This window comes from Charadrius vociferus, unplaced genomic scaffold (assembly GCF_000708025.1).
Source record: "Charadrius vociferus isolate BGI_N301 unplaced genomic scaffold, ASM70802v2 scaffold799, whole genome shotgun sequence".
Taxonomy (NCBI): Eukaryota; Metazoa; Chordata; class Aves; order Charadriiformes; family Charadriidae; genus Charadrius; species Charadrius vociferus.
This window is the reverse complement of record NW_009649954.1, coordinates 53,988-68,764: the sequence shown is the minus strand read 5'-3', so window position 1 is coordinate 68,764 and position 14,777 is coordinate 53,988. Positions and strand designations below refer to the sequence as shown.

Here is a 14,777-nt window from a genome sequence, read left to right as displayed (position 1 = left end):
GTCGTCTTTTTTTTAATACACAACCCATCCCTACCACATAGTGCACAGGTCCCTCCCAGTGATGTGGGCCATGGCTGGCTCTGAACCCCGACATGTGTTCCTCCCACACTTTCTTCCTGCTGTGGGGCATTCATCTGCTTCTCTCTGCTTTCCCTAGCGATGGATTTTCCACAAAATGTTTTGAGATCTAGTTGCGTTGAGACTGCTGAATTCAAACCTACTGGCCAGTGTCAATCAAGAGTTACTGTGAGCACCTGGCATGTACAGATGGACATCAGAAGCACACCACAGTTGTCCAAGTCTCCTTTTCTTAGGCAGTATATCTTAAAAAGGACGCTATGGATACTTTGTAGGTCTTCCACCCCAAAAAATGAATTTTAGGTATTGGATTCTCACCAGTTGCTTTCTTAAGGGTTTCATATATTTTAATCTTTGTATTTTGTATCTTTGAATTTTGTATTGTCTTCTTACCATCAGCCTCCGCTGCGTGAGCATAGTTACTGCAACTACTGTAGCACCTTGTATGTCTGTGAGTAGTAGCACTGTATTAACACAGAAACGCAGCCCTAGTTGTCACACTCCTAAAGAAGCAAATAAATACGCCTTTTTGTCTACTATTTATTGGGAATTACATCTTTTATTGACAAGGATATTTATTATGCCAGCTCCCTAGCTGCATGAGATGCTCATTGCATCTCTCGTTTTTCCCATAAAAGCTTTCACTGTGAAAGTTGCTTCGCACTCTTGCTTCCTTGTGCTCTGGCTTGCTAGAGCCTGTATGCCTTCCTGCTTTCATCTTTTCTCTTCTCTGTAGTAGAGCATGAAGTCTCTTTATGCACTTTCATATTTTTATTATCCTTCTTAAGATGTTTGGAGGGGTGGAAGAATTAAAATGGGAGGTGTTATTTCTTTGGAAGGTATTAACAGTGTCTTATTTGTTCTGGAGACAATATTGTTGGTTGTTGAAACTAGTTGCTCTGCCAGCTCTGGATGTCTGAGATAATTTCTCCTCTTACCATACCTTCCCTTGAGGCTTTCCTAGTTCTTGTTATTTTATTTTCTTCATGGGGAAAAATTTGGACAAATCAGATGAGGTATTCTCTAGCTCTTACCCTGTGTCCAAGCAGAGATGCCATCAAGTTAAGTCTAAGGCTTTGCAACCCCATCCAAATGTTTGACAGCTGAGTGTTGAGGAGAAACAAGGAAACTTCTGAAACAGTATGTGTGTCGTGTTTCTGTTTAAAACATTGCAATGATTCTCTTAAGAGGAGAGAAAGAAAAAAAAAAAGGGGGGGAGGGGAAGTAATTTAATTTCATTTTGGGGTACTACAGAAATCTTAACTTTTGTCAGTTTTGGTATCTCATCTACAATAATACCCTCCTGTGTTCAAGACAGCTAACTGAAATCCAGAAGTTAAATAACTTGGTAAGATCCAGAGGAAGTAATATTCTCATTTTGGATGATAATGGGAGTTCCTGACTTTGGATTCTTCCCCAACAAGTAACGCTATCTGTCTACAAATCACTTTATTTTATACAATCATAGAATAGTTTGGGTTGGAAGGAACCTTTAAAGGTCATTTAGTCCAACTTCCCCTGCAATGAGCAGGGACATCTTCAACTAGATCAGGTTCCTCAGAGCCCCATCTAACCTGAATTTGAATGTTTCCAGGGATGGGGCATCTACCACCTCTCTGGGCAACCCCTACCAATGTTTCAACACCATCATCGTAAAAAATTTCTTCCTTATACATGGTCTGAATCTACCCTCTTTTAGTTTAAAACCATTACCCCTCGTCCTATCACTACAGGACATTTCAACAGACAATTATTATTGAACTATAGTGTGATGGTCTTCATACTGGTTCTAGAAATGCTCCTAACTCCATCCCTGTCCCATGTATAATATAAAGTATTGCCTGTAAAGTAAATGGAAATGATAGTAGGCAAATAAATAAATACAAAAGTATATATTTATAAAAAATAAATATAACAAAAAAAGGTGTATGGGATTTGAATCTGATCTCTCAAAATGAAGCTGATATATCTGGGACCCCACATGACTAGAAATTTCTAATTCTTCTCATGCCGCCTTTCTCAACTCCTTTTGATGCCATTAGCAAAGTGAAGGAGGTCTTTGGAAATGCACAGGAGCTAGGATACTGTGTGTTTTGTGTTTCTTGGGATATGTGTGTGTGTAGTTACCCTAAACGAAAAATAAAGCTTATGGAGCAGAGAGTTTATCAACTCCTCAGCATTTAATTCAGTTGAAAAGGGAGTAGTTGATAAATTTGATTGCGAAACAGTAACTGGCTGACATAAGCAACAGATGAACCAAAGTGAATACAGGGGATTCTCTGAAGCTGCTGCTTCAAAGATGCTTTCCATAAACCATTCTTTGGTAATTTTGTTTTTTCTTGGAATTGGAGTTAAATCATTTCAGTTACAGGTAGCTGTTCTTGTTTTGTACTTCAGCCTGTTTGTATTTGGAGTTATATGCAGAGGGGGAAAAAAAAAAAAGCAGCACTTTTCTTATTAAAGCATAGATTGAGTTAAAGTTAAGTTAATAAAGTTAAAATTATGTAATTCCTGTGTGCTATGCCCCACTTTCTATATCTTTCTTTGGCCTCTGAAGTACTCCCTCTACAGTGATCTTACTTGTCCTGTCTTGAACAGAACATTGATAGTAACAGGATGGCCTGACCATACTGACACCAGTTTAATTCAGAGATGGAGAGAAATGCTACACTAATGAATTACCTTCACTAGCATCTTCAGTGGTCTAGTTTTCTTCTGAAATCTACAGTTATAAATGGGGGGGAAAGGAACATGGGCAAAATTCTGTCCTTGTGTTAAGGAAATGTAATGCTTTTTAACATGAAGGAGGGAATAATCTTGGGACATTCCCCCCCCCCCGCCCCCCCAGCCTACAGATACTGCATAGGTCATCATCTAGCATGGTATTCAGAAAATCAGTGTAGATTCAAAAATTACAGACACAATTATTAAGATGCAAATTAAATTTTTAATTTTAATTGTACCAAAAGTTGTTATGATGCAAGGTTTTTGTTATCTCTTTGGGGTGTGGGGTTTTTGGTTTTGTAGGGGTTTGGTTTTGCTTTTTACTTCTGGTGAAGCATTTTTCATCATTCTAAAAGCAGTTGTGTTCACATTTCTTACATTAGTAGTCGTATTTGCTTAGTTTTGCATTGTGATCGTATTTTGTCAATTTTCTTTTATGATGGGCTGAGTAGTATAAAACCATTTATGAATACTCTAAAATGTGTCACTGCTGATTGTCAAACAAAAAACTGACTATGGGCCTTTTTTATCTTTATCCTTTTTTTTTGGAGAATAAAGACCAGTTTCTTCATGATGAAGTTTCATCTTCAGTGTCACAACTTGCAACAAAGGTAAATACCTGTTCTTTGGTAGCGTAACATGTTTTATATAATATATATTTCAGTCAATGTATGCTAGGAAGTTACCTGTTTTTCATGTACAGCCTGATTAAGGAGGATTGTTATGTACTTTATTTATGATTTTTAATTACTTACAATCCTTGGTCATAGGGTTGTCACTGAAGTAATACTGGCAGTGCAGTATTAGTTAGAAAGCTGCCTTACTTCCTTTCATTACTGGGGGGGAAAAGGTATCTTAATTTTTTTTCTTCCACATAATAGATACTAAATCACAAAATAAAAATAACCAGCCACAGGAATAACTGAAATGAAGTCTAAGGAAGCGCTAAATATTAGCTGTAACAGGCTATGAAAACATGAAAAGTAGATGGTATTTAGGTTATTTATTCCACTATGGGTAGCTCAGTTGGCTGTCTGACCATGAGAGGTTGAGAACTTTATCTCATATCTCTTTCAGAAAAGAAAAGTAGGGCTACAAGTTAAATTTTTTTACCTTGATATGTGTCCAAGAATTTTTTTTTTAATGTTCTTAAAATACATTAGTAGAAGATGAAAGAACTGGAAGTTGTTATGATATGCTAGAGCTTGTTTTGAAATTCCATAGATAGAGAGAAAAGCCTTTTAGAATAGTTTCATTAGTGTAATAGAATACTTTACATTAATATGTATGTATAAACTGAACATCTGCCTCTTATTTTTTTGTTCTACTTAGCATGATTTTCATTGAAAATAAGTGAGATTGTACTATACATTTTTCTACTTTTTAGAAGAAATTTATTCCTCTTTATGAAAATAGAATAAACTACTGTTTATTTTATGCCAGATGATGAATGTTTAGGAAAAGAATCTTAAACTTATTTTATTTTTTGCCCCTTAGTCATTCAGGAAGGCTTGCTAAGTGTGTGTTTTGACTTAAAAATAGTCACCAGGCAAACAACTTAGCTGCAGTATTTTTGTGTTTTAAAGTAAAACTCTCTTGTCTTAAAATGTATTCACAAAAAAGCACCCTATCCTTCTCCTCTTCTTTCTTCTTTCTGAAAGCACTTCTGTATTTTATTTGGTTGTTCTGTCATCTTAGAAGCTGTCAGTAGAGTGATATTCCAGAAGTTCCAGAATCTTTGTTAATAAAAGGCTGATGAATTATATGTGTGGCCTTTTCAGTAGGCACAGGTCATGAATAAAACAGTCTCCATGTTGAAGCAGTATGGTGAAGAACAATGAAGTTCTTGAAGAAAAGGGCAGTGGATGAAATGTATGTCTGCCCTTTAGGGACACAGCCTTCCTGGGCTCTTAAAGTCTGAGTTTTAAGACAGTCCTGATGCCCATTTGCAGAGGAAAGCCTTTGACTTTAGTTTGGAGGTGCAAAAGTGGAAGCTGGTCCTAATGGCTGGAGATGGAGGTTGGAAAATCGTCTTAGTTTCTGCTGATATAGAAAGCTGCCCACTCAGCAGCAAGGACAGGCGAACCGCAATGGTGAATTTTTCTAGTTCCTTCTTCACAGCTCTCCTGAAAGATGGGTATAGCTGGTTAAAATGCCTTGTGACATCTCAAAGTGAGGAACTGTGAACCCTCTAGTGGTGCTTCATGAAATGCAGAAATCTGGAAGCCGTGTTCATGCTGCGCCTGGCCCTTTGGCCTCTGCAAAGCTAATCTTGGGAGTCTCACCTACATGCTGAGCTTCTGAGTTAAAAGTACAGCAAAGACTTCATCTACAGTTGTTATTAGGCCAGCTTTTGAAAAGAGACAAAGAGTTTTGAGAAACAAAATAAGTCATTTTAATAACAAAATTGGAGATGTTGGGAGAAACTGGCTGCTCATGGCCTGTGCAGGACTACTCTTCGCTGGGTAAAAAACTGGCTGGATGGCCGTGCCCAGAGAGCGGTGGTAAATGGAGTTAAATCCAGTTGGTGTCAGGTCACAAGTGGTGTCCCCCAGGGCTCGGTGCTGGGGCCACTTCTCTTTAATATCTTTATCAATGATCTGGATGAGGGGATCGAATGCACCCTCAGTAAGTTCACAGATGACACTAAGCTAGGCGGGCGTATTGATCTGCTTGAGGGTAGGATGGCTCTGCAGAGGGATCTGGACAGGCTGGACTGATGGGCCGAGGCCAATGGTATGAGGTTCAGCAAGGCCAAATGCCGGGTCCTGCTCTTGGGTCACAACAACCCCATGCAGCGCTACAGGCTTGGGGAAGAGTGGCTCCACAGCTGTCTGGTGGAAAAGGCCCTGCGGGTGTTGGTGGACAGCCAGCTGAATATGAGCCGGCAGTGTGACCTGGTGGCCAAGAACGCCAACGGCATCCTAGCCTGTATCAGGAATAGTGTGGTGAGCAGGACTAGGGAAGTGATCATCCCTCTGTACTTGGCACTGGTGAGGCCCCACCTCGAGTACTGTGTTCAGTTTTGGGCCCCTCACTACAAGAAGGACATTGAGGTGTTGGAGCATGTCCAGAGAAGGGCTACAAAGCTGGTGCGGGGTCTGGAGGACAAGTCTTATGAGGAACGACTGAGGGAACTGCGGTTGTTTAGCCTGGAGAAGAGGAGGCTGAGGGGAGACCTTATCACTCTCTACGACTACCTGAAAGGAGGTTGTAGAGAGGTGGGGGCTGATCTTTCTCCCTGGTGCCAAGCGATAGGACGAGAGGAAATGGATTCAAGTTATGTCAGGGGAGGTTTAGTTTGGCCATTAGGAAACATTTTTTCACTGGAAGGGGTATCAAACATTGGAACAGGCTGCCCAGTGAAGTGGTGGATTTGCCATCCCTGGAGGTGTTTAAAAAAAGGGTAGATGTGGTGCTTAGGGACATGGTTTAGAGGTGGTTTTGTCAGGGTAGGTTGATGGTTGGGCTTGATGATCTTAAAGGTCCCTTCCAACCTTAGCGATTCTTTGATTTAGCAGGGCCTGTTGCGATAGGACAAGGGGTAATGGTTTTAAACTAAAAGAGGGTAGATATAAGGAAGAAATTTTTTACAGTAAGGGTGGTGAAACACTGGTACAGGTTGCCCAGAGAGGTGGTAGATGCCCCATCCCTGGAAACATTCAAGTTCAGGTTGGACGGGGTTCTGAGGAACCTGAGCTAGTGGAAATGTCCCTGCTCATTGCAGGGAAGGTGGGACTAGATAAGCTTTGAAGGTCCCTTCCAACCCAAACTATTCCATGATTCTGGTAGGGGGAAATCCTGAAGTTTCAGCTCATGTGCACCGGAGAATAGAGTAGCTGTTGGTCTGCACACCAGCAGTTGGTTGAGTTGAGAAATTTCCTCCTCAAATGCTTTGCTATCTGGAAGATAAATTTGGTAGGGGATTGTTTTTTCTCTTTCTGTTATTTGAGTTCTTGCATGTTATGAATGGGTTTCCTATAATGTGGGAACAACACTTCTTTAATTAAAGCTGACTGGCATTTTTTATATTTTATTATAAAACAGTTGTAACTTTATTGACCTGTAAGGTACTTATATGGGAAATTCCCCATCTAGCTTTTTATTTTAGGCTCATTTTCTTCAGTGGGAGGAGAGACGGAAGCTGTAGGACAAACAATTGTTTCTTCTCAGACAAGGTTGAGAAGAAAATCCATTTTTCTTGTTTACATTTGTAAATAATTCCTGCAAGTGTTTTGTGGAGTGCCTCTACTTCGCTAGAGAGTTTTGATTCACCAGTTGTCAATCCTCTGTGAAAATACTTGTGAAGGTCTGCTAAAACTTGGCCAAAATATAAGTTTCTGGAAATCTCATTTCATACATGCTGAGCAGTGACTTTTTAGGGATTAGCTGCTTAACTACATGACGGCATGGAACATATTGATTCTCACTGCAAGTACATGGCAAGAATGACCTGTAATTGCTCTTTTTGCTTGTTGAGACTTGTTATGTGGCTTCTTGTAGCCAGCTGAGTGACTTCTGTGCTCCAGAGCCCTGCTGGTCAGGCAGTTGGGAAGTAGAAGTCTTACTGGAATATATTGGAAGTACTGGTACTCACTCATAAAGCAGTACCATTTTGGAGTCAGAGTAATATTCAAACATACCTGAATCTCTTGCTTTGAAATGTAAACTGTTTGTCTTGTACCTCTAACATACAGTCCCAAATCCTTGCTATTATTCTTTGACTTGATTGAATTCTGTGGGGTTTTTCCCTTCCATAATAAGGTGTTCATGTATATTAATCGCCTCTGTCTGATGGATGGATTTAATTGTTGTCAGGTAAATTTACAGTCTTCCTCTTTACTATAAGTTCATCTATACGTATATACTCTTTGTGCAACATACTTCTTAAATTTGCTTTTAGGATTGAACTACTTTAGTTTGTACCAGCTGTTAGTATTCCTGTTTTGTTGTCTTTTAGCCTCATTTTTCATGAACCTTCTTGCCCCTAGTAGAGCTCTAATGATGAACTGTGTACCTTTGACAATAAAATTAGCTGAAAAGTCTTCGTAGTCATTCTTTACTGTTTCCCAGTAGACTCTCAGATTGTTCATGTATTATGCATTACCTGTTTACCTGGTATGGGAAGCTGAGAGTCATGTAAATAGTCAGAATTTGTTGATGCGGTGAAAAATGGTATACCTAAAGTCCTTTTTGGTAGTAATACCTCTCAATTTTGTTGGAGAATTCCAATTTAAGAGCAGCTGTTCCTTTATGGGGCACTTTATAAAGTTAACTGTCAGTAGACATTTGTTCCCTGTTTTATCTAAAGAAAGAAAAATGGTAGTCAAAATACACAATTTGTATACAGTTGATTCCCTTACATCAATATAGGTAACAAAGCAGGAGACCCTTACTATAAGGGTTGAGTTTACAGAGTGGTGCTTAGGGAGTGAGTTTGGGGAAGTCATAGTGTGTGTGGAAGAAAGTGGATGGATGACTGCAACTTTCAGGGAATGCTTGAGCTGATATAGTAGCTGCTGCTGCAAAAAAAAAAGGTGCTATTGCCCCTGACTTCCACATTTTTTGGTGACTGTCTGACTGACATCTTCTAATGAGCTGGTTCTTATCACTAATCCAAAAGAATGCAAAAAATGAATGAGTTGGATTTCTGCTGGCTTAGTGACTTGAACTGGTTTTCCACAGCATCACACAGATATAAAACCATAGCGTAAGGAAGGCAGTGGACTTGGCTGACCCTTTTCAGCAGCAGTGTCTGATAAACCGGACCTGCCACCTTGTGAGACTTTTCTGGCAATCTGTCTGACAGATGGGCATGGATATGAGGCATCGACAAAGCTGAGGGGAGGGTAGCGAGGGGGAGAAACAGCAGACAGTTTGACTAAGGATACAGACTGCATCCTTTCCATGATGTTCTAGAAGTAACTACTTGTACTCACAGTTTCATAAGATACGCTAATTAAATGGCAGCCTTTTCATGGTGGAGAAAGAGTACTTCATAAGCTGGAATTTCCTCTACTGAAGGGGAAGAATCTGTGCTCTGGGCTTGAGCTCTTTAGATGCCTGTTGGGATAGACAATGATGATGGTTTTTCAGTAGTCTGGCAGTTGATGGGTTAATACGTATGTGTAATTTCACTTCTACTGATCCTTTTAGGTGATTGCACGGGGCATTGTGCTGCACAGATTTTCTTAATCTAAAATGGAAGATATGGGAGCAACTTTATTAATGGCTGTTCTGATAAACATACTCCATGCTCCCATAGTAAAACAGGTATGAGACCAGTCTGTAATCCTATTTCACAGAATACCGAAATGGTATCTTGAGAAGTTTCTGCTTTGTTTCTCATTGGCATTTTTGAAAAATAGTAGACTGCAGCATCTAACCTGGTCCTCTAAAGGTTTTGACTTTATAACATCTGATGTTACAATTCTAGTCCTTCTTAATAGTTCTCTCTTTTCTTAGCAATCCCTTATGGGCATTTCACTTGATTTTTAATTTTTTTTTAATTTTATTTTACTTTTTTTAACCTGAAAGTTTGACTGTACACCTGGTTCTATTCTAGTGGTATCAATCAGCTTTGATTTTTTCAAAGATCACCTCCTCCAACCTCAAGAATAGCCCATCCCATCAAGCAGAGAAAGAAGCAAAGGTTGCAGGAGGTCTGACTGCATGAACAAGATGTTCCTGAAAAACCTCAAACATAAAAAGGAAGCATACAGGAGGCGGAAGCAGGGTCAAGTGACCTGGGGGGAATGTAGAGACAGTCTTTGAGCATGCAGGGATGGGGTTAGGAAAGATGAAGCCCACCTAGAGTTAAATCTGGTGAGGAAAAGGAAGAGCAACAAAAAAAGGTTTCTGCATGTACACCAGCAGCAGGGAGGGTGTAAAGATGGAGTCTGACTCTTCTTGGTGGTGCTCTGAATGGGAAAGAGACAATGAGCACAAACTGAAATAGAAGAAGTATCATTTAAACATACGAAAAAATGTTTTCACCATGAGGGCGGTCAAGCCCTGGAACAGGTTGCCCAGAGAGGTTGTGGATTCTCCAGCTGTGGAGATATTCGAAACCCGGCTGTACATGATCCTTGGCAATCTGCTTAAGCTGACCCTGCTTTGAGCTGTGTGGTTGGACTGGATGGTCTCCAGAGGTCCCTTCCAGCTGTAAAGGCTGTGTGATTCTCTGAACTTTGCATGTTGAGTTATTTCTTTTTCCACTGACACATGGAAAAATGCTTTAAAGGTTTGAGAATACAGGCTAGTCAGTTTTGCATATAAACTTTTTTGAAAAGTTTAGGAATAGTACTTTTGAGTTTTGTGTAGACAGTTACATCATAAAAATGAAATACAGAACTTCTGCAAGTGGCTTGGTGCTTAAAGACCATATCAGTACTGTATTTTCATAGTTTGCATAACTTTAATCTTTTCACAGAAAATAAGTCTCCAGTGTGGTGAGGAGTCAGCTTACCAAAGTGTCATCTCTTCTTTACTTATTGACCTTCCTTTGACATCTGTTGCAAGGAAGCCATTGTTCTGGGATTTGTGCCTTTCTCTGTGTGCTCTGTAAGAATGAAAGAAATTCCCAGCTGATTCAGAGACTGGCCCAGTGAGTCTGGCAGTCTGTCTTTGACTGTGGCAATGGGAGATGCTGTTCAGGGAGAGCAGAACTTGGCCAGTTTCTAGAGCCTCTTCCCCTAGTGTCAAGAATCATTTTTTTGAGATATTGGTGGGTGCATCCCTCTAAATAGAGGGTATCCATTCATGGGTCTGCTGTCTGAATTTGTCTAATCCTTTTTGTGATGGTTTCCAGCATTTTTTTGCTTTGCAGCTGCTGCGTATCAAACTGATGGTTTCAGAGAATGGTGGCTTTGAGATCTCCTTCCTGAGCTGTACCTACCATCAGATGCAGCTGTAACTGTTCCAGCTGTATTGGTGGTGGCACTTGTCTGCAGGTTAAAAGTCTTTAAAGAACAATGAAAAGAAATGTAGAAATGCAGCAGGCTGTTTGAAAGGATTTTTTTAGTACGTGACAGAGTTACATGACAGCTGTAGTAAAAAAAAAAGAAAGATTGTTGCCTTAAACAGGTCAATAGTTAGACAAAAGCTTCTGGAAGTGTGAAATAAGTATTTTACCTCCTCTTTTGCTAAGTTTTATATTCTTAAGTTTGGTACTACTGAGAATGCTATCAAGAGTGAGCTGTTCTGTCCTTTTCAGTCGAGTGAAAAGATGCTTCAGGAGATCAGCGCTGGTGCAAGGCAGGTGTAGAAGAGGAGGCTTAAGCGTGGTAGGCAGAGGTTCTGGTTTTACTCTTGCACTTAGGAGGTTTCTTTCAGCCTAGGCCATTGAATACGCAGTAGGCTTTGTGCAATGAGTTTTATCACATATTATCAAATATGGTCTACTTGGACATTGATGCTCTTATGTAGATTATCCTGGCAGCGTTTCCTTTGGAAACCCCAAATAAGTAAGTGGTGGAAGGATGGCTTAAAGGTTTAGTGTACATTTCTTCTAAGGACAAGCTGAGAGAAGAATAAATCAGTTACAATCTGCTACACGGTTATTATCCTTGTATGTACCAAATGCCATGGATCCATTGTGGGAGTATTTGTTTATAAAAATATTGAAGGAACAGTACAATGTGTACATAGGTACTGATTCACATACAGGTAGAAAGAGTGCAGAGTTTGTAGATTCTTATATGGAGACCTGCACACACTATCTGCTTGACATTGAATAGAACTTTTCTAATAATTGTTCTTAAAGGTAACTGTAAATCAGAACCAGGCTTAATGAAATTAAATTTAAAAATATTCAAAGTTAAAAATACAGAAAGCTTGTGGCTAGATACTAACAGGATTTTATTATGAAACTGTTTTGGTGGTGTTTGTTGTTGCATTTTGTTTTGGTTTTTTGGTGTTTTTTTTTTGTTTGGGTTTTTTTTGGCTGGAAGATTGCTTGGGTATCCAAAACAATGCAACAAAGATTGTAGTTGCATCGTTGAAGTATGTATGATGTTCTAGATTAAAAGAAGGTGTGTGGGTAGGTATATCCTTTTTTACATTGCACGTGAAGTGTGTATAAAAGCTTATCTCCAAAGTCTTTCATCAATGCTGTTCTTTAAAGGCACATGTTATTTAAGTAAAGCCAGTTCTCTGTCTCTGTATTAAATTGCTATCTGAAAACCAGTAACAAGGTGGGTTTTGGGGGGTTGGTTTTGTTTGTTTTGTTGTTTGTTTTTTTTTTTTTAATCTGCAGATTTATTATGTGGCAATAGCGTGATGAAACATCATTAGTGAAGAAAGACAAGCTTATATATAAATTAGATTACTGAAGTATATTTGGGTCTTTTTCCAGTTTAAAGGCCTACAGCCATTAGGAGGCAGTAAGAGTTGTTATGTGCTGCTTTTAACTGGATTTGCCTATGGTAGCAAAGGTTGCTTCCCAAAAAGGACTGAAATAGTAGAGTTCGAGTAAGATAACAGAAGATGAAGGATCTTTTTTAACGTATGAAAAGCTGAGCACTTTCTAGAGTTTCTCTCTCTTTTTTTCCTGCCTTTTTTTCCCTTCTTTCTTTAAGCAGACTACTTCCTTCAGCCCCTAACTTCTTGGAGATTTTTCCTTTTTTTGGAAGTTTGTTGTGGTTGAACTACTTTGCAGTGAGAGGAAAGCCAAATCAGAGTAACAAATCCTCATGTTAAACTTGTTACGGAATTTAAGTGAACAACAGAAACAGGTAACAGGATTAGGCCTTGATAGACTAAAGTTTAGGTTTTAGACCGTTATTTACACCACAGAAGCATTAAATGTTGAGTACTGCTTGGAGAGGCAAGGATTTTGTATAGCAAGCTATCTGTTTGTAGGTATCATGTGCAGCTTGTCTGGTTTTGTTTTATACTATTGACAGTACCAGGCTTCTATGAAATGGGTATGGCAAGTGTGCCACAGGGATGCAAAGTTGAAGTTATCTGTCTATGTATTTTTAACATAATTAAAAATGGAAAGCGTGTGTTTAAATTAAACATGAGTTTGCTTATTTTAATCCATACTCACTTTATTCTCAACCATGACAACAGTGGAAAAAATATATATATAGAAGCTGTTCTTTTTCTTGTGAAGCGATGAGGAATGCTGTGGTTTACAGTACTATCAGGTGTGGGTTTAGGAAGAGGTGAGCAGAGCAGTTACGGAGACCTGGGTTGTGGTGAACCTAGCTCTCCTGTACCTAATCTGTCCATATCCCTTTAACGAGAGTTGGACATTGCTCTGGGCTTGCTCAGCTTTCCCTCTTCAGAGTTCTCCAGAGTTTTGCCCAAAGCTGGATCTATGTTTGTGTATAACCAAAGTGAAACTGAGTCTAGGTTAGACCTTTCTCCTGATCCTAAAATGGACCTGCTATTTCTCCTGAGTCAGAGTAGCTGAGGTGGTTCAGCTGTGAGTAGGGAAGGTGGGTGAGAAGTGAAGGTGCAGGATGTACTGAAATGGGAGAACAAGAGATGGAAATACTCCGTAAGTAATGTGCGGTAACAAGGGCGCTGTTTCACTCCTGTAAATGGTAGAGGTTGTGGGTTTCTGAAAGGTGAAGAGGTGGCAGTACTAGTGTTTTCCTGTCTGGTGTTTGTACTCAATTTGTAGGTGATGTTTCACATGTTTTAAGGCCTGGATGTACCAGTTATGAACTGTAATTAATTAAAACCTAAACATCAAATTGACTTTAATTTGCACTGAGGAGTTCTGCAAAAATAATAATAGGTGATGAATTAGCCTTCACTCATGTTGAGAACTACAATTTTGGTTTGATTGTTTATTATACTTCATAATGTATTGTGTTTTTTAATGTAATAAAGTAACACTGATAGACTGTCACTCTGCCATTCATACTAGACCCTGCAAGCAGCTTTCATGTTCTTTGCTCGGCACACGTGCATTTCTGTTAGAGTTGCTAAGCATGCTATCAAAATAAAAATAACCAATCCCTTTTTTTTTTTTTTTTTTTGCTTGGGAGGAGAGGGACTCCAACCTATAATAATGTTGAAAAAATAATTTATGCTGCATGTTTAATTGTCAGAGTAAATTTATAGAGCATGCTGTAATGCACCGGTGCCGCACGTTACATTTCACTGGTGAGCCAATGCTCTTAGCCTTTTTGCTTGCTTGCTTGGTTGCTACCACAAGTAGTTTTTGTGAGTTAAAAATAGGAACAGTGAGTGCAAAGCAGGTTAAATCTTAAGAATTTCATAATTCAGCTGGATGTACTGTCTGTTGTGGGCCCTTTCCGCATCAAAAGAAGTGTGGCCAGCAGGTCAAGGGAGGTGATTCTGCCCCTCTACTCTGCTCTGGTGAGACCCCACCTGGAGTACTGCATCCAGTTCTGGAGCCCTCAGCACAGGAAAGACATGGACCTGTTGGAGCAGGTCCAAAAGAAGGCCACAAAATGATCAGAGGGCTGGAGCACCTCTCCTACGAGGACAGGATGAGAGAGTTGGGGTTGTTCAGCCTGGAGAAGAGAAGGCTCCACGGAGACCTTATCACAGCCTTCCAATACTTAGAGGGCATCTACAGGAAAGATGGGGAGTGACTCTTTTATCAGGCAGTGTAGTGATAGGGTGAATGGTGAGGGTTTTAAACTGGAAGAGGGTAGATTTAGATTAGATATTAGGAAGAAATTCTTTACTGTGAGGGTGGTGAGACACTGGAAGAGGTTTCCCAGAGAAGCTATGGATGCCCCATCCCTTGGAAATGTTCAAGGCCAGGCTGGATGGGGCTTGGAGCAATCTGGTCTAGTGGGAGGTGTCCCTGCCCATGGCAGGGGGGGGGGGGGGAACTAGAGGATCTTTAAGGTCTTTTCCAACCCAACCCATTCTATGATTCTAGCAATGACCCTTTCATTTCTGTCTACTGAAGCCCCTTAGACTGTTTCCTAAGCTGCCTAAATTCCATTCTTACTGTGATATGCTAAAATGGAGTGAGCATTCCT

At 39.9% G+C, this 14,777-nt stretch overlaps 1 protein-coding gene across 1 annotated transcript in view; it reads left to right on the top strand.

Annotated features, from left to right (window-relative positions):
- Positions 1-3,317: 3,317 nt before the first annotated feature.
- Positions 3,318-14,777, top strand: part of TDRP (testis development related protein) — a 14,571-nt gene continuing 3,111 nt past the window's right edge. Inside the window, exon 1 of the mRNA XM_009891530.1 lies at positions 3,318-3,413. Coding sequence (XP_009889832.1) covers positions 3,318-3,413 — 96 coding nt within the window. The remainder of the gene's footprint in view (positions 3,414-14,777) is intronic.